At 50.0% G+C, this 19,641-nt stretch overlaps 1 protein-coding gene across 1 annotated transcript in view; it reads left to right on the top strand.

Moving 5' to 3' along the window:
• LOC119441555 (probable ubiquitin carboxyl-terminal hydrolase FAF-X) overlaps positions 1-19,641 on the top strand; it is a 141,374-nt gene that overhangs the window by 103,842 nt on the left and 17,891 nt on the right. Inside the window, exons 5-7 of the mRNA XM_049662784.1 lie at positions 3,763-3,875; positions 7,157-7,269; positions 14,082-14,187. Of these exons, the coding sequence (XP_049518741.1) occupies positions 3,763-3,875; positions 7,157-7,269; positions 14,082-14,187 (332 nt within the window). The remainder of the gene's footprint in view (positions 1-3,762; positions 3,876-7,156; positions 7,270-14,081; positions 14,188-19,641) is intronic.

Raw genomic sequence — 19,641 nt, 5'->3', positions numbered from 1 at the left:
ATAAATAAATTGACGGTGCAAGTGCGTCATTTCTCCTGTTTTGGTGCTTATTACTTGTTTATTCATGCACTAAGGTATGTTACGCTGTGTAATTGCAATCCGTGTTGATATGCTATGTTTATTATGCTTCTAGTTTTTTGTTTTACTTTTCACGGTATTGAGTGTGGTTTGCACAAGCTGATGCATTTGTACAGTGTTGTATGTAGCTATGCTGTGTGTATATCTGTAAACGGGGTCGAGCCTTGTTAGGCAATGTAGCCTTAAAGCGAGTATGGTGATCTTCCCTTTTACACTTTCTCAGGAACGAAACAAATAAATTGAATTGAATAATACATATACCACTTATCGGGCTGTGTAGTCTGGTGTGAAGATTTCCTTATACCGCCAAACCCACTCATAACAATCCCAGATATAACGATCTATCAGTTATAGTGACCACATTTCATGGCATTAACGTTTTTCTGACCCTGCCTATTGAAACTGCATCCAGATATAACGAACATTTGTAAATGTGTCACTCTAAAAGAAGGGTGAAGTTCCGAAGCATGGAAGCGCACCCCCGTGCTCCAGTCTGATTGCGACGAAGGTTTGACCGCCGAGCTATTTGTACCATTTGGACCAATTTGAACCAACAGCTGTTCAAGCATTGCTATTGATAATCACGCGACCTGTGTCGCGCTGCTGCATGCATAGTTGCAAAGAGTTGGTGGTTACAGTTCGTTGACGCTTTGTTTTCTTTGTTGCTGATAACTGTTCGTGATGGCATTCTACCTTTTGAACTTGGCACTTTTTTGGCCTAAGCGGCATAAAAAACATAATTCATGGCTCTCGGCGTGCGTGTGGACAATGCTGCAGCCATAACACCAAGACCTTTGCAGAATGCCGGTATGCAGCAGTAGTTGTGCTTCCAGCCTACTAGAACACTTCATTATCGTATGCAGAATCCACTCGTCCTACTGATAGTAATATATGCCACTCTCTTGAAGAAAGAAATGGCGGCGCATGCACTCGTAGTTTCGAAATGGCAGGTGACTGGAACCGTCGTGGGCTGTTTCGAAGGGACTACGATGCCACATTTCACTCTTTAGATGACTTTTTAATGGAAACTTGCAGTTAGATGTGGAAAAGTGCAGGGAAAAAAAAATGGAGCTACTGAAAATCCTCTTTTCAGACCGACATGGTGTTGAATCGTAACTGCCAACACCAGCTGTAGTTTTGTGAACTTTTGAGCATTTTTGAAGGGCGAGTTCACATGTCACAAACTGCTCACAGCGTCCACTTTTGTGCAGAACTGTTGAGTTAGTTACAAATGGGTTCGACTGTATTAATGATAGGCTGATCACTACTTCAAAACTACGTAAAAAGTATTTTTCCAGCACCACAATTTGTATCTAATTGTGTTTCCAAAATTACACTTTGAAGATGCTCAGTAAATATAGTCAAACCTCGTTAATACGTACCCGCTTAATGTGTAAGTGCGGTTTAAACATAGTCTTGAAGATTCCCCCACCCAGCCCCCATTGAAACCCATGTATTGGCTGACCGCTTAAGCCGTAGTCGCTCATTTGCCACCATACGGTTAGTGCGTACTATTTTCGTTCTAGTTCTACACACACAGGCTCAAACTCGGCAAAATGCGATGTGCGCAGTCATTCGATTCTTGAGTTGCGACGCCGGGCCGCCAGCCGCCAGTGAAAGTGACCTTAACCCCTTGCGGTCCGAAACTTTTACCCACTTTCCGGCTGTTCTGGTCCGAAACTATTTTGCCAGTTTGTGGCGCCGCTAAGAAAACCACCAACTGTGGAAGAAAAACTCACAGGATATTTATTTTTTCTCTTGCATTCTGCAGGCAACTTCTCTACCGATATTTGAGCAGCGTGTGATACCGCTTGAATCATTCTCCTGGGTGCAGGCCAGGGTTGTTACTGCAGGTTTTGCAGGAAAACACAGTTTCCCTCCTGCCTGCGTTTGTTTTTCGATCGCTACAAGCGGCACAGTCCTCGCTGCTTCGGCCTGGGAGCTTGTAGATCAAATGGCTCCTCCCATCTAGCCTTTCCTCGCACTGCTTCTACACAGACGGGCCTCGCTTTTTGGCTCTAGCCCTCACGTCACCCACCAGCTGTAGGATGAGGTTGCGGCGGTACTGCAGGTGTCGCTGTTCTTTCTCACCATGATTCTGCAGCTGTGTGCACCTCAAAATAAAGTTATTGACAATGGAAACCCCTAGAAGCTTTCACTAAATGCACCACCGTAAAACGCACGCAATGAAAAAGTGGTCATGCTTCTCAGCGAACCGCGCGAACGTGCTGTTCTGCGCGCAAGTGAGAATGCTCTGGGATCCAGAGGCCGTACTGAACATTGTGCTGCACCCTAGTGAAAAAAGAAGTAAACTTCAACAAACAAAGTTTATTTATCCCTCAAGAGATGGCTCATCGTGTATACAAAGAATGCGCACGAATCGCAGTGAGAAAAACCACGAAATTTAACCCCCCAGCCCCCTTGTCGGACGGTGCCCGACAGTGGACCGCAAAGGGTTAAAAACATGGCCACCATGACGTATTTCCTGCTCCTGTTGCCGAATGCAGCGCACATTCAGCAACAGCTTTGAGATTGTAACGCGAAGAAGCTGCCGGTAGGGGGTGCGAATCCAATTCGAGTAGTAACCACACAAAAGCACATTTGCAATAGCAATCTTACGGACACTAAAAGCGCATTTTTTCCGTTGCCGTGGTCGTCGCTTTGAGGTTCCGTATAAAATCCAAACACAGTAACATCGTCGCCATGTGCCGTACGCTGTATGTGGGAGTGAAAGTTTGCGAGGGTCAGCCAACGATTGCGGGACATTATCGCACGTGCAAAGGAGAAAGGTGGGACGGAAGCGCGCTTCTGTCGCGCGCGAGTCATGACGGGGGAGGTGAGAAAGTGGGGGGCCTTTTACTTCGGCGGTGGCCGCGCAGGCCGTATCTTGAACGCGATCTGCGACATGGGAAAAGTGCGCATCCGCGTCGGCCTCGTCTTCAAACCGTTCTGTGATGTGAAGAAAGTGCAACTAGTGCCGGTAGCTTCGTGTGCGTTGAGCTTTCGACGTTTAGTCGAAAGCTCAGCGCTAAAGACAGCATGAAGGTCAATTTGCTCGCTGCTTTTGCCACGCCTCCGCACTCCAGCGATGTAACATCGAGTTTCCGTGCTCGAGCGATGTGTTCATGTTTACCTGTGCATGCTTTACACTGTGCTTGTTAATTTAGTTAGTAAGCGAAGGTTTGCAAGTTTATACGACCGATAAAACTACTATCCATAGTTCGTATAGTTGTCTACTAATTTGCTATCGCAATTGATGCTTCGCCTATCAGGTGAAATTGCCACATTCTTTTTTTTCATTCTGCCAGTGTGCTTGCGGTCGTGGTGTTGTCGTAGCGTTCTGCTCGAAGATGCCGTCGTCGCTGCAAGTGAAGATAGCCGGTGTTTTGCTACCTATCTGCAAATAAAGCCTTTCTGAGTGTGTTTGTTTGAGAGCATCATGACGTAGTTCTTTTTTGGCCGGTAAGTAGCCGTTAAACTGGCATCGGTTAATCCGTACATCGTTTAGTGCATACCTAAACGTCGTACCCGGCCGACTACGTATTAACGAGGTTTGACTGTATGTGCTGCAGCTTCAGGGTGGGCTTCCTTCCTGGCTATGTACTACTGACACAAGCTAGACAAGGGTGTGTTGATTATAAATGCCAACACACTCACAGACATGTGCGAATGATCAACATGCAGGGCGGGACGTGCAGAGTGAGCCATGCCAGCGGTTCTTCCGTGAGGGCCTCACCATCTCCTTCACCAAGATCCTCACCGACGAGGCAGTCAGCGGATGGAAATTTGAGATACACGTGAGTTGGGCTTCATTGTGGTGCATTTCTCTCCCTTGTGGGGTTTCGGGCGCTCGCATTAGTAGTGCGACGCCGTTCCATTGCGATGCGTTTTTGAGAGCTCCGTGTCCCTTGTTTCTCTGCCTGGACGGGGTGGCAGTGGGTCATAAAACACTGTCACTCGGCTGTCATCCCGCCCACGGCAGGGTCAACGGGCTTCCCCCATTGGCCGCCTTTTTGGCGGAATTCGGGCCCTGCTTGCGTGCACTCTGGTTACGCGGGCGCAAGACATGGCCCGAGGGGACCACATTCAGGCGTCGGAGGTGCGTACGTGTTTCTCTCTGCCGGCGGTGGCCCCCCTTTGTCCGCCGCTGGCCGATGGTTACTTCGGCTCGTTGGGGTCCTCGCCTCGGCGGGCGTGGGCACTCCTCCATCGGCTCGATGTCATGAGGCAGCGCCTTGCGATCGTGCCCCCGCCTGTTCTTCTGTTTCTTTCTGTTACCATTTTCTTTGCTGTGGGGTGCACGATGGCGGGCGCTGGCCGAAGGATAGGCGGCCTCCCTCTCTGCTGCGTTCTCTGTTTTTTGTTTTCTCTGTCGCGGTGCGCCGTTCGGCCACCGGTGACCATTTGGCCATGTTTTGTTGTATCGGTGACCATTCGGCCATGTTCTGTTGTATGTTTTGTTGTAACTTATGTTGTATCGAACCACAGCTTAATAAATCTTGTTTGCGACCATTTGGATCTACCTTGTGCATGGCGGCTTGGAGTGCTCGAACCCGCAGTGGTCATCCGGCGCACGCGATTACAGAGCGTTCGTGCCGTGAGCGTAGCGATGAGACCACAAAATGACACCCCACGTTGGGTGCCAAATATAGGGGTACTACTCAAGTTCGATCGTGTGCACCTGACCCTTCTTTGGATTGCACCGCGCCAGTGAAGCGGCAGTCGCTCGCAAGCACTTTCGCAGCAGCCCTAACAGTCAGAGCTGTGACGTCTAACCCGCAGTTCGCAGTGAGTTGCCACCACAGCGGGTTCAGGCCAGGGGTACAGGGTGAGTCTTTCTTAAGGTGTTTATTCACCTTGAGTTTCACACACAACAGAGCAACAACAAGCCAGCAAACAAAACCACAGCGCCGGAGCGTTCCGCACGACTGATGTGACAAACCGCATAATAGTGGAAACACACAAGAGGCTGATAAGGGTTCAGCTCGCCTAGCGTGGATCCGCGCTCGGGCCCTGGGGCGGTCAGTCGCTCGCAAAGGTCGGGGGCGCTGTAGGGGGACGGCGTGCGGCGGTCTCCGCGGCTGAATTGAGAGGCAGCCAGTCGCAAGCTCCTCAGCCGAAAGACAAAAGCGCAATAGCGCTTCTCCCGGAGCGACGGAGAGGGAGTCTCCCCGGTTCCAAGAAAGGGGAAAGGAGGGAACGGGGTGGGGTGCCTCGGATGTGGTCTCACGGCCAGACTCGAAGAGCAGCGGGAGTGGTGAAATGTGCTTTCTCTCCGTTACCCTCCGCAAACAAGCACGTGATCATGGCATGATAACCGCGCGGCCGCTCCGAAGATATGGGGATGCGTGTGCGATCCCACACCCTGAGCACATCAGGTGTGGAATTTGGCCTTGTCCCCTGTTTACTCGTGACATTGGTTATGAGCACAGTACGCAACCCAGAAGGAGAGCGGCATGTTTGTTGAGCTGTTACTGTTATTGTGGCTCAACATTTGCATCAAGTATTTGTGCGCCACATCTTCTGTTACCCCCTGAAACTTGTCCTGGTACCGTAAAACTTTGTTAATTCGGATTTATCGGTACCAAATAAAAAGACAAATGTCTGAATGAACTAAATGCCAAATTATCGAGGGTATCAAGAAGACACTAAACAAATGCTTACTACGTCAACACACCTTTACTCAATGTATCGGCAAATTCTGTTTCTACTTTGCACAAAAGCAGTGCTGAAGCTGCAATTTTCATCATGTAGTGAACTGTTTAGTGCTTGCAGTGGCGAAGGCATCGCGCTCTCCTTCACAGCGCAGCCACAGACAGTAAACGCTAGAATAAAGGCTCAAAAAACACAAACAGGCACAAAGCCATTCCGGTGTTCCTGTCGTTCACCTACAATTTCCACTGTGGCCATGCAGCCTTTGTTTTGGTTGGAACACTCTCTTAAGTCGCACATTTCCTAATTAATTAATTTATTTATTAAAATATCTTCAAAGCCCAATGGACGTTACTGAAGGGTGTTGGGCTAAATGTACATAATGTTATGGCGCAATCAAGAATGACGCTTTGGATTGCTTGTACAGAGCCAAGTAGTTTTCATCCTTACACCTTCGATCAGGCTATTAGAAAATCTCGGTCCAGATGACATGGAATGTGAGAAAACTGCCTTCGTTACACCTGACGGCCTCTACCAATTCAAGGTTATGCCGTTCGGCCTTTGTAATGCCCCAGCAACCTTCGAAAGAATGCTGGACTCCTTACTTCGCAGCTATAAATGGTCCACATGTCTGTGTTATGTAAACAATGTGATAGTCTTTTCACCAACTTTCGCGAGTCATCTCGCGCGTCTGTTGGCCATTCTTGCTGTTTTCCGACGGGCCGGCCTGCAGTTGAACTCATCGAAGTACCACTTTGGACGTCGTCAAATTACCGTTCTTGGCCATCTCTTCAGTGCCGCTGGCGTTCAACCCTACCTTGACAAAGATTCGCACTGTCCAGAACTTTCCTGTTCTGTCTTCCACCGCAGATGCAAGAAGCTTTGGAGGACTGTTCTCGTATTTCCGTCGTTTCGCCAAGAATTTCGCTGACACCACCCGCCCACTCACCGACTTGCTTCGCAGCTAGTATTCACACGACAGAAGATGAAAGAGCAAACGGAGCAGCCCTTGCATCGCGATTTCTATGTTGACAGCAACGTAGAAATCGCGACCGAGTGGGAAATCCCAACCTGCCGGTTTGTGAAGTGCTTTGCATGGACCAAGAGCGTTGCGGGAATGGGTGACGTATGCTCACATGGTGTGCAAAGTCATTTGCTCTGTCATGTGAATACAGCTTTACAGCACAGCAGGAGCTGGAGATTGTCAGCATCGCAAAAGAGGGGGGCACACAACGGGGTCAAGTCGTGCATCTGCGAATGGATATTGAATGGAGTTGTGGTATGCAGTTATTTTTGCGAGTTATAGTGTGGATTTTTTTTTTCTGGGTCGTCGTTATTGGGGCAGCTGGATATGTGCTGAAAAACACGATGCGTGCATTTTCAAGTCTTCATTATTAATTGATTTTCTCAATAATGCTTGATGCAGCGCTGCATCATGAAGAACTGCGAGCGGCTGGTGGAGCTATGCGTCACCAAGCTGCACCAGGACTGGTTTCCTCTGCTCGACCTGCTCGCCATGGTGCTGAACCCACACAACAAGTGAGTGGTGGTGGGCAACGTGGTGATGTCAACACTCTCATCGTTTGTCAGCTGCCTTGTGTGTTGTAAATTAACGAGGAAGCTCTCCGCTAGGGGGAATGTTCTTCAAGAGGGCTGGGGCGCCCTTTCTAGGGTCTACACAAATATTCAAGAGGGCAGCCATCAAATTGCCAGGAAGAGGCAGATTCAAGCAACTCCTATAGTGTCTTGCATCAAGTCCTGCTTGTGTAACTTGGCGAATCTGTAACAACCATATAAATGAAGCCAATCGACAGTGAAGCCAATGAATAAAGAAAATGCAGTTGACTCGATAATTCAAACTCGAGGAGACCCCAGGATTTTGTTTGAATTGTCAGAAGTTTAAATTGTCAAATGTTCTCATCAATATGACTCGGGACAACATACCAGCTAGTGTTATAATGAAAAATTCACATATATTCAATAATACAGTCGAACCCATTTATAACAAACTCGATAGTTCCGCGAAAAGTGAACATTATATCAGAAGTTCGTTATATATAGACTTGCCCTTAAAAACACCTAAAAATTAGCTGCACGTAAGCTGGCGTCAGCAGTTACAATTGGGCAGCACTTTGGTCCGAAAACTTGATTTTCAGTGTCATTTTTTGTTCCTGGTGCGTTCCTGCACCTAGCTGCAAACTTCCGTTACAAGCGTCCATCTAAAGAACGAAGTGCTGCGTCGTGTAGCTCTTGCAAACCGGCGCCCAGTTCCGATCACCTGTTATTTCGAAACTATGAGTGCTGCCACGATTTTTTTTCGAGCTTGTTGTATTTTACTGCCAGTGGGGCATTCTGTACACGAGAGCGAAGCATTCTAGTTGGGGGAAAGTGTAAAAGTGGGGAAAGGACTGCGGCATGCTGCCATTCTGCGAGGATCTTGGATATCATGGTCTCGGCATTACGACTGCGCGTCAGCCACACAAGAGCCGTAAAGTTACGTTATCTACGTCGCAACCCACGAGAAAAAAAATGCAATGCTCAAAAGGCAAAACGTCGCCGTCAACCGTTATCAGCAATTGGCAACGCGTAAACGAAGCGCCGCCAAACCGTTATCGCCTGATAATGGCGTAGTAACTGTCGACCCTTTGTAACATTGCGTGGCGGCATCGCGTGGTGCAGCATTCTTGTCGATTCGGGCCGCGTCGACAGGAACGCATGAGTGGGCGTTGTTCCCATAGTGGAAAGAAAGTGGTGATTCCAAATCGTTGAAACAGGCGTAATGCACATGGTGTCGCACGGACAATTTCACAAAAACAAGAGTGACGCTGTCGTGGCATCCGTAATTGCAACGGCACATGCCGCGCGCCATGCTGTTTGTGCTGTACGCGGCACGCCTCTGCCCTGGAGATGTGCCGCATTCGGTTTGCATTTTCCCGAAGCTTGTTCTTTGTTTTGATGATGGTCGTCAGCGTGCTCTTCGATACACCATATTTCAGTGCTACTGAAGTCTTCACTCCAGCATCAACTTCTATTGCAGCCAATTTCTCCTTTACGGAAAGAGTTTGATACTTCTCTCGAGGCGGCATGATGCAAACGGTGGCGGTGATAGAGCGACAAAACGCGTGGGTGTGCGGAGTTAGCCGAAGGTCACGCACATCATTTTTTGTGCGTGCCGCGCCTGCAGAGACGTCACCTCAGTGGTTTGCGTTTTCTTCTCTTCCACTCTACCAACATGTGAACATGTGATTCTGTTGGTGCGCGCTATTTGACACGTGTAGGCAGGTAATCTGCTTTATTTGCGACTGTTAGTACAGTAAAAGCTCGTCAATTCGACCCTCGTTAATTCGGAAAATCGGTTAATTCGGACATGATGTGGGGAGCACACGCTGCCACCTTCTCCCGCGGGCGCTCATCGTCTCTTGCGCACGGAGCGCACTCGGCGGGAGCCGGACGGACATCTCGTGAGTGCACAGCGCGCGCAGCGGGAGCCGGGCGGACACGGGAGAGGTGCACTTTGCCCTCTCCAGGTTCTCGCTCGCCTCTCGCGACGCGCGTCCCCGCGCGGGAAGAGGGATAGTATCAGGCGGGCGAGGAGGACATTCCCCTCCCGAAAAGGTAAAAAGGTATAAAAGAGCGCGACCGAGAGACCCCCGGGCCTCTCTGACCTCGCTACACCTACCTGCCCATACGGATATACCCGCTGCAACCCGTGAGTGACTTCGTTTGCGTGACTACCACACGCGACGAGGCAAGCCTATTTTATTACTTATTATACAGAGCGGACTTCCCTCTGCAAGTGTGTTTTATGCCCACAGCAATAAACGTTGTTGAGTTGACTCGCTTGTTGCCTTATTCGCCCGAACCCTACGTAGCTGCGATTATACGCACTACGGGTTGGGGAAGACCCCCACAACGTCCTTTGGTCCTGGCAGGCGTTTGCATTATTTAATGTAATGAAACTCTCGTTAATTCGGACGTATTTGGCCACACATCGGTTAATTTGGACAACTCTCGGTGCTCGGCGAGCGCGGAGCGCCGCAAATGTGCGACGCAAACGAGCCATAACTAGAGTGAACTCTACCATAACGGCGTTAGCGTCCACGTGGGGTTGAGCCAACTTGAGATTTTCGGGTGGCCCAACGTCCAATTGAACGCCGCTGAGTGCTCTTTCAAATTACGAACTCCTCACGGGTAAGCGAGCGTGTTAAGACGCTTAGCATGTTTTTATTGGGCCTTTACGAGGAGCAGTTAGAATGCAGGCGAGAGCTTGTGTGGACAAGGATGCGTGCATAAGCTAGGCTTGTGAGAGCGATAGCGAGGGTGACTTGGCATTACGGCGATGCACTTTCCCCTCACGCAACACCTCACCCGCTCTGCTCCGTCGAGGAGCGCTCATGCGTGCCATTCCAGCTCAATTGGTACGATTGCTTTGAAGGAGCTGGATGCGGTGAAAAAATCTGACAATTCTCTACTAAAGCCTAAGCATTCTTTGCCACCGGAAAGGCCATGGGTAGACACGCATAAGCTAGGAAAAGCAAGTAAGCAAAAGCGAAGTCACAGCCGAGCCAAACATTGCTCACGCATTAGTAGACAATTCTCAGAATTTCTGTAGCTTTTTATTTAAGAAATACTGTGGATAGTTTTTCACCATCCTAGCAGTAGAGGGTTACATCATGTTCTTAACAAAAGAATGGAAAGCATTTGATGCTGGGGCTTGAACTCAGTTGGAGGGCAGTGAATTCCACTCGTCAATGGTTCATACAAAAAACTTGAATGTGTTATTTTTTAGAGCATATGGTCTAACATTTTTTGAAGGATTTAACCTTGCTGAGTGCTGGGGAGGTGACAGAATACAGCTGATACGTTTTTGACGGGACCGTAAAAAGAAAAGAAAGAAAAATGTAAGAACCGGGAAACGCAAGAGCTGAGAAACGGGGAGAATTGAGAAATGAGAGTAGTGGTAAACTGCACACAATTTTATTTTAATTCTTATGTTTTAAAAAAAGACGCAGTTTTTCACGAGAGCCTGTGGGTTCTTGGTGTCTCACAGGAGACCAACCACAGCGGGTTCGAGCTTAGCGAGCTACAGGGCCGCATCAGCCGTCGCCTCCAGCACCGCTCGCGCGCGAGCTCAGAGGCCGCAAAGGGCTACCGAGCGACGCACGAAAAAAACACGGTAAAGCCCTGAGTTGATGGAAACCGTTTATTGGGTCCGTCACGGCACCAGCACTGCACAAACGCCCGCGCGGCGGGGAGCCAAAGCGGTCCCGCACCAGGGCAAAAATACAATAACAGGTGCCTATAGCACGTCGCGGTGAGAGCCCAGGCTCAAGCTGGGACATGTCGCTAGGAAAAGTCCCGGCGGTTATGCTACTTACTCTGGCGCTAACCAAAGAGATTGCCCGTGCTCTCGCATGGGTAATCTCCTTCGGCTTAGGCTTTCGGCAAGTGCGGCTCGGCGTGGTACGACTCGCGCGAGCACTATGGCACCGCTTGTCGGCTTAGCGTCGGGAAAAGGATCAGCACAAAGTACGCGCTCCCCGCACGGGCAAAGGCACCGTGCGCGAGCCCCAATCCTAGTCACAAAGGTGTCGGCGGACGAGAGGAAAGCATGTACGTACCGTGCGCTGGTCCCGGAGAGAAGAGAGATCCACGCTCCGCTGCTAGCAGCCGAAACGCGGCCGCCTTGTGACGTCAGCGCCCCGCCCTCAGGGCAACCGCCGCGTGCGCAGCGCTACCGCGGGAACCGGTTACGCAGGGACGGGGAAAAGCCGGAACGGCAGAACAGGTGAAACCCCCGCGCAATGGCGCCGGCACCTCCCTCAATCCTCACAAGTCGATGCATCGATTGCGATAGCAAGTTAGTAGACAGCTATACAAAGTAAGTACAGCGTGCACAGGCAAACATGAACACATCACACTCAATGAGCGGGGGCACTTGCTATCAAAACGCTGGCGTGAGGAGGCGCCGCAGTGAGCGATGTGACCTTCGTGCTGTCTGTCGCTTCAATGCAAACTGAGCGCCGAGAACACACAGCACGCATAAAGCTACGAGCCGCCGATGCACTTTACACTGATTTGACTTTGCCCCCGACGCAGATCGCTTTCAAGATACGGCCTGTGCGCGGTCCATATCTTGAAGGCGTGCTTCCTCCCCGCTTTTCTTTTTTTTGTGCGTAAGGCTTAGGCTTGACGGCCAACGCCCTTTTGATTGCCCCGTACGGCTGGGCTTCGGCGGTACCAGGACAAGCAGAAACAGGACAATGCACAATAGAAATAACAAGCACAACAATGTTTATTGCTCCAGAGGATTCACGAGGAAGCAGGGTAGGTTCGACCGCGACGTTTGCCGGGGTCGGTTGTGGGGCGAACAATGGCAGGGTGCGACAAAGGATGGGAACGAGACGTTTACCTGAGCTCCTTCGTTCGTCGTGGCTCGCAGTCTTCTTCTTGTACCCCCGTTCGCCATCCGTGCCGATCTCGACCTTGTTCTTGGCACGGTCCAGTGGGCACGCCGCTCCGTGTACACGTCACCGCTACGTGTGCAACTGGTTGCCGAGAGGGTTCGCCCCACCGTGCGAAAATGCCGTACGGCTACCCGCACGGGAAGAGGGGAAAAAGGCGTCCACTCTCCTCGCTTCTGTGGCGCACGAAAGAACACGGGAAAATATGAACCTTCATAATTCCCACAAGGTCATCAGCTATATCATAGACATAAATCAAGAATAAAAGTGATCTAAGACCGACCCTTAGGGCGCTCCTGACAGTACAGTCCTGGTGACCACTTGCTGTGTGCTTCAGGTACAGTGGAAACTCCGCAGTGTTGACGTGAAATAATGACAAAATGCTGTAAAACATACAGGTTTGCATTTTTGGGCTTCCATCAAGTTTCCGGAAACCAAGTGCGAAGCCAACTTGCACATTTCCACTTGCTCGTGAAAGATGACCTGCACGAGTTCCTTCGAGATGCCCAGACATGTTGCAATGGCTTCCTGTATCACTCGGTGATGCGCCATGCTCATGTGCACTTTTGTGACATTCTCGTCTGTGGGAACTCTGCGGGGATGCCCTACATGTGGTTCTACACTGATAGACTGTTGCCCATGTTTAGATTCGTTCACGAGCCATTTCACTGTCGCATACAAAGGAGCAGCGTCGTGTAAGGTGTGTTGCATGTCCTCATGAGTTTCTTTGGCGGTCATAGCTCTCCGGAACGGATATCAAATCTCTGCGCTATCAGCGATGCGCTGCTCACTTACAGATACCTCTATGTTTCCTCATAATTCCACCTGCAAAGCAAGACATGAAATGTGGCAGGCAGTGCATACGAAACTTGCTATCGAACATGCTACAGTTTCATAACTATGAACTACTTCCTTCTAGATCAGGCGCAAAACTTTCCAGCTGACCCTCGAATAATGAACAAACTTAAACACTGTTTGGCCGTTTTCTTTACGCCATCATTGTTGCTTCTAGAATTGTACGCTGCACAACAGTGAAAATTTTAATGTTTTTTTTTTACACTTTCTCTGTGCTGAAAAAAAAATTAAATTTTTTCCTTAGTCTGTCTGAATTTCTTCCTAGCCCTTACATCTGTAATAGGAAGTGCTCCGTGGAAAAGTAAAGTACTCACCTTGTGTGTTAGTGAAATAAAGTTCCTAAAGTATGGGTACTGTATTGACCAGTCATGTGCTCTAACATCCGAGTGTGTTGGAGATGCAGCACAGTGTGACAGTTGCAGCACTTATGGGCAAAGGCTCACTGCAAGACTTTTATAGTATGTGCACCCAATGCACTAGGGCTAACCGGTTAGCGGTCCACCAAGCATCAGATCGAGAAGTTGGAGGAGCAAAGGTCCCACGTAACCAACTCGTTGCATGCCTGTGAGCATTTGCCGCAGTGATGAAGTGCTCAATCGGGAGGCTAACTGGCCTCCCAAGTGGCCCCTGACTGGCCACTCGGGAGGCCAGTCAGGGCGTGGCTCAGTGACATATGCCCGCGTGGTCTGTGCAGGAAATATGCTCCATCACGCTAGTCACCATGTTGCCACTAGGGCGGCAGTTCCCAGAGATGGGGCTAAGCACCAAACGTGATGAGGCGCGGCAAGGCACCTTGATCCCCACATTCCCCCCTCCTAAAGACCAAGGCCAGCCGGCAAGTTTGGCTCGGCCAAAAGGGCTAAGCGCACAGGGCAAAGTTCAAGTGGGTGTCATTGTCAGCACCAGGACAGACACAGCAGTTCAAAGAGGCGAATATGTTGCTTCACTTCATGAGAGTAGGACCTGCCGATTTCACCAATGTCTCGCCCATCGTCCATTTTCATTATCATCCATTTTCCTTTGCCCTTACAGGTTCCACTCGTACAATGGAACACGGCCCTCGGATTCAGTGCCTCCGGGATCTCAGATTCCAGATGACCAAGTGTTTGCCCGTCCTGTTGACACCAGGACGCCCAAGGTGGGTCACAATACACACTTTGCATGACCGTTTATAGAGCTTATTTCTCTGAGCGCGGATCTCATAAAGGGTTTCTCCTACTCCCCATGGCCACATAGTTTTCATCACCTCCCCCAGAGCCAACTTAACCTTGTGCCTTTCTAATGCCATCACACTCTTATTTTGCGGGTTGTTGCTGCTGCTGGTTTTCTGTGTGGTGCATGCAACAATTGCCTTTGGGAGAATGGCTCCTTCGAGAAGAAGGGCTTGTAAGTGTTTGTCTGAATTTTTATTTGATCTTTCTGTAGCATGCATCGCTGTAATATACCGTATTTACTCGCATAATGAACGCACTTTTTTTCCCACAAAATATACCGTATTTACTCGAAAATAGGCGACTCCGAGTCTGAAGTCAGAAAACAAAAAAAAACCTTGCCTCGAATGTAGGCCGAACAAAAAAAGCCAGAACAGTGTTCACAAAATGAAAACAGCATTTATTGAATATGAACATGCCGAGCTCATTCTACATCATCATCGCTGCTAGCCTTGTCGCTATCTTCCTTATTGCTGCCATTTTCAAACAGTACACTATATTCAGTATCATCAAGCGCATTAGAGATGCTGCACTTTTTGAAGAACGCACGATCAAAGTTCCTGCGTTAATGTCAACCTCCTTGCGGCGCACGCAAATAGCATCTCCCGTTGCCCCCTGCAACGACGGATGTTTTTCCTATCGATGCCGAAGTCCCGCCCGGCTTGAACGTTTGACGATGCCTCTATGGCTAGCACAACTGTTCGTTAGTGGCACTATACTGGTGTCGCCTGTTTGGAGCCATTGCGATAACACCACGCCACACACCGATACTACACGATTGATCCCTCTAATGACGGACGTTTTTCTAATCAATGCCGAAGTCCCACCTGGCTTGAATGTTTGACAATGCCTCTACGGCTAGCACAACTATTCGTTAGTGGCACTATACCGGTGTCGCCTGTTTGGAGCCATTGCGATAACACCACGCCACACACTGATACTACACGATTGACCCCTCTAATGACGGACGCTTTTCTAATCAATGCCGAAGTCCCACCCGGCTTGAACGTTTGACAATGCCTCTACGGCTAGCACAACTATTCGTTAGTGGCACTATACTGGTGTCGCCTGTTTGGAGCCATTGCGATAACACCACGCCACACACTGATACTACACTCTACGGCTAGCCATTGCGATAACGCCATGCCGCACGCTGATACTACATCATTGCCCCCTCCAATGACGGACGTTTTTTTAATCAATGCCGAAGTCCCGCCTGGCTTGAACGTTTGACGATGCCTCTACTGCTAGCACAACTGTTCGTTAGTGGCACTATACTGGTGTCGCCTGTTTGGTGCCATTGTGATAACGCCATGCCGCACGCTGATACTACATCATTGCCCCCTCCGACGACGGACATTTTTCTAATCGATGCCGAAGTCCCACCCGGCTTGAACGTTTGACAATGCCTCTATGGCTAGCGCAACTATTCGTTAGAAAGCGGCACTATAGTGGTCACCTGTTTGGTGCCATTGCGATAACGCCACGCCGCACGCTGATACTACACCATTGCCCCCTCCAATGACGGATGTTCTTCTTATCGATGCTGAAGTCCCACCCAGCTTGAACGTTTGACAATGCCTCTACGGCTAGCACAACTATTCGTTAGAAAGCGGCACTATAGTGGCGTCACCTGTTTGGTGCCATTGCGATAACGCCATGCCGCACGCTGATACTACATCATTGCCCCCTCCAATGACGGACGTTTTTTTAATCAATGCCGAAGTCCCGCCTGGCTTGAACGTTTGACGATGCCTCTACTGCTAGCACAACTGTTCGTTAGTGGCACTATACTGGTGTCGCCTGTTTGGTGCCATTGTGATAACGCCATGCCGCACGCTGATACTACATCATTGCCCCCTCCGACGACGGACATTTTTCTAATCGATGCCGAAGTCCCACCCGGCTTGAACGTTTGACAATGCCTCTATGGCTAGCGCACCTATTCGTTAGAAAGCGGCACTATAGTGGTCACCTGTTTGGTGCCATTGCGATAACGCCACGCCGCACGCTGATACTACACCATTGCCCCCTCCAATGACGGATGTTCTTCTTATCGATGCTGAAGTCCCACCCAGCTTGAACGTTTGACAATGCCTCTACGGCTAGCACAACTATTCGTTAGAAAGCGGCACTATAGTGGCGTCACCTGTTTGGTGCCATTGCGATAACGCCATGCCGCACGCTGATACTACATCATTGCCCCCTCCAATGACGGACGTTTTTTTAATCAATGCCGAAGTCCCGCCTGGCTTGAACGTTTGACGATGCCTCTACTGCTAGCACAACTGTTCGTTAGCGGCACTATAGTGGCGTCGCCTGTTTAGTGCCATTGTGATAACACCATGCCGCACACTGATACTACATCATTGCCCCCTCCGACGACGGACATTTTTCTAATCGATGCCGAAGTCCCACCCGGCTTGAACGTTTGACAATGCCTTCGCTGCTAGCACAACTGTTAGTTAGAAAGCGGCACTATAGTGGCATCACCTGTTAGGTTATTACGATAACGCCACGCCGCATGCCGATGCTACACCATACAGATACTACCAATACTACTGATACGTCGCTCGTGTACTTCACTTGGCTACTCGCGCCGCTAGTAGTGGCTGCGATACTGACTTTTCTAGATGGCGCTAACTATGCACATATTTACAGTCGACGTCCGATTTCCCGGACGCCCGAAATTCCGGACATGCCTGATTTCCCGGACTCATCTGTGGCACCGTCAAGTTCCCCATAGAGTCAATGTATTAAAGGTCCGAAATTCCGGACGCTTATAGCCTTCGCCATCCGATTTCCCGGACTTTTTACTGTTAACCGCCGACCCAAAGTCACCACCGACGCCGCCATTTTGGTTGTTTTCATATCCTCGAACCCACCATACTCACATCGCAGGTGTGGCCAGCAGCACCGCCGCACCGCGCCGCGGCTGCCGTAACCTCGAAACCGCACGTGTCAATCCGTTGCCAGCCGTAGCTTATCCGAGCCAAACCTCACTGTGTTCGTTCACGTGTTGTTTTGTCAGCTCTGCGGTCGTGTCTGCGGTTGATCGTTTGCTGCTGCGCGCTATCTTCAGTGATCACGTTTCCCGACCTTCAGCATCCACCGAGTTCCTAGCTGTTTAGTGCTGCGCTTTTCGTCGAGCGGATTCGCCGAGCTCGGAGTTGACGCGAGCACTGATTACACTGTCATCGGTGTACAGCGGCAACATGACGTTGACTGAAATTAAGGCAGACATGATCGCGGGCAAGCGGACCGTGCAAAAGAAAATAAGCGACTTCTTTGCGCCCAAGTGCTGACCTATGAGATAGCGCCGGCCACGTCGTTTTTTTTTGTTTCTTTTTTAATAAACGGCTCTTTTCAGAGCCACCTAAACGATGCATTGGCTGAATAGCAATGGAAATCTTGTACTCCGGCCGTGACCCTCTCCGTCAGCGAAAAATACCTACCAAAAAGGTGCGTTTTCACGTGCATTCGTTTTTCCGGACTGCCCGATTTTCCAGACGTTTTCGCGGTCCCTTGAGGGTCCGGGAAATCGGACGTCGACTGTATCAGTTTGAGTTAAAAACTGGCATGCTTTTCAATATCCTCGAATCTAAGCCGACCCTAGAGTTTCATATATGATTATTTAAAAAAAGACTATCGGCCTAGATTCGAATAAATATGGTATGCAAAGTTGGGGGGTGTGTTTATTATGCAGGGTAAAAGTTTGAGTGATTTTTTTTCCACGGCCACCTCTAAAAAAGTCGCAGTAGGCGAACCATCATTTGCGATGGCAAATGCGTAGACAGCTATATGAAGTGTGGGATCTCACACGTGCTCTTAGGACAAAGGAATGACAACACAATAGTACAAACAATCAAAAGGGCATTTATTTCGCCTTTTATCACGCTAATGCCTGCTAGCCGAATTACTACGCCAATGGACGCGTGACAAATCGAGGAAGTCCGACTCACTGTGACCGCATAGCGAGCGAATATGTTCGCCCCGTGCTAGACTCCATCGCCAGTCGTTCACGTGTATGGTCACGCGAACGGTGGCGCGTTCAAACGATTCGAGTTCGTCCATTCCGGTGGCCTGCAGCGCGAAGCGTTCGTGCTGCCCCATGCAAAAGAGGAACACCCTGCTTCCTCGTGGGCCCGAGTAACCCTGCCGTTAGGTGGCGTTAGCAGTGCAACACCTGCTCCATCTCTCGTAACATCTACGCCAACTGCCGCCAGCGCTTAGCTACACGAGGAAGGCGGATTCCAGGAGACACCAGAGCCGTGCGGAGAAAACATCATGGGACGCGTGAGAGTTGCGCATCCCCACGGAAGTAAGGATAGTAGTTTTATCGGGCCGTGTAAACTTGCTAAGTAACTTAAGGGGGGACGCGGGGATGAGATCGCGAAAATCGCGAGAAAAATCTATTTTTGGGAAACCACGCGTTTCGGTATCTGCAACGCCTAATCTACGCTGTATCAAAATGGTTTGGCTGAAAACGCACTAAAAGTGTCCGAAAAAAATTAATTTGTCAGTGTGCAGGGCGAGAAAACAGCTTTAAATTCTGCAATATCACCGCAATTCATGGAGCCATATCTCGTATTTCCCACCACCAAGCGCCGCCATCTTGGTATCGTTCGAAAGCTCAAAGTTTTGATGTTCTGCTTCTCAATTCGTCGGTCGTTGCCATCTTGTGACAACCGCACAAACACAAAAGAAGTGCGGGTCTGCTGGAGGTAGTCACACAGGCCCTCCGATGAAAGTGGGCCTCCGATTGGCTGCCGTGCTGAAAGGCGTCTCCCCATTGGTTACTGCTGCGGCAGCGGGCAAGATGGCGACCGCAGTTGTCTGCTTCGCAAACCACGCCGGTGTCTTCACTTGACACGCACAATTCGGATTTCTGAGAGCTCCCAGGTTAGTGATGTATCGTCGCTCGTTCGAGAAGAAATTTTGGACGAAGCACACTTTTGGAATACGGAAGTGCGAGCCTCCTACGGCGATTAGCGGGAGAAGCAGAGGAGCACCCGACTGAACGTGCCGCGCTACCTTGCACCATGAATTACGTGCCGTGCTATCTTGCACCATGTGACTCCATCAGCGAAACCGACAATCGCCTTGTGCCATCGGCACCGACAATGCAGTCGACGGAAGACTCGTCAATGGAGGCTCCGTTGAAGGACACAAGATCCCGCGCCTCGGCGTACGGCCACGCTAATCATCTTAGATCGTATCGACGCGGGTCGAAGGTCACCATCGCCGACAAAGACGGTGTACTCAGTTTCTGATGCATCGTGCGACACGGACACGCCGCCTCCGAGCGAGCCCCAACCGCCGACGCGCTACAGTGTGATAACCGAAGATTCACCGGACAAATAGTCGCCCGAATGGCGCAC

The sequence above is a fragment of the Dermacentor silvarum genome, chromosome 2 (assembly GCF_013339745.2).
Source record: "Dermacentor silvarum isolate Dsil-2018 chromosome 2, BIME_Dsil_1.4, whole genome shotgun sequence".
Lineage (NCBI taxonomy): Eukaryota > Metazoa > Arthropoda > Arachnida > Ixodida > Ixodidae > Dermacentor > Dermacentor silvarum.
The sequence above is the reverse complement of the archived record's forward strand: the minus strand, read 5'-3'. Positions and strand labels throughout refer to the sequence as shown.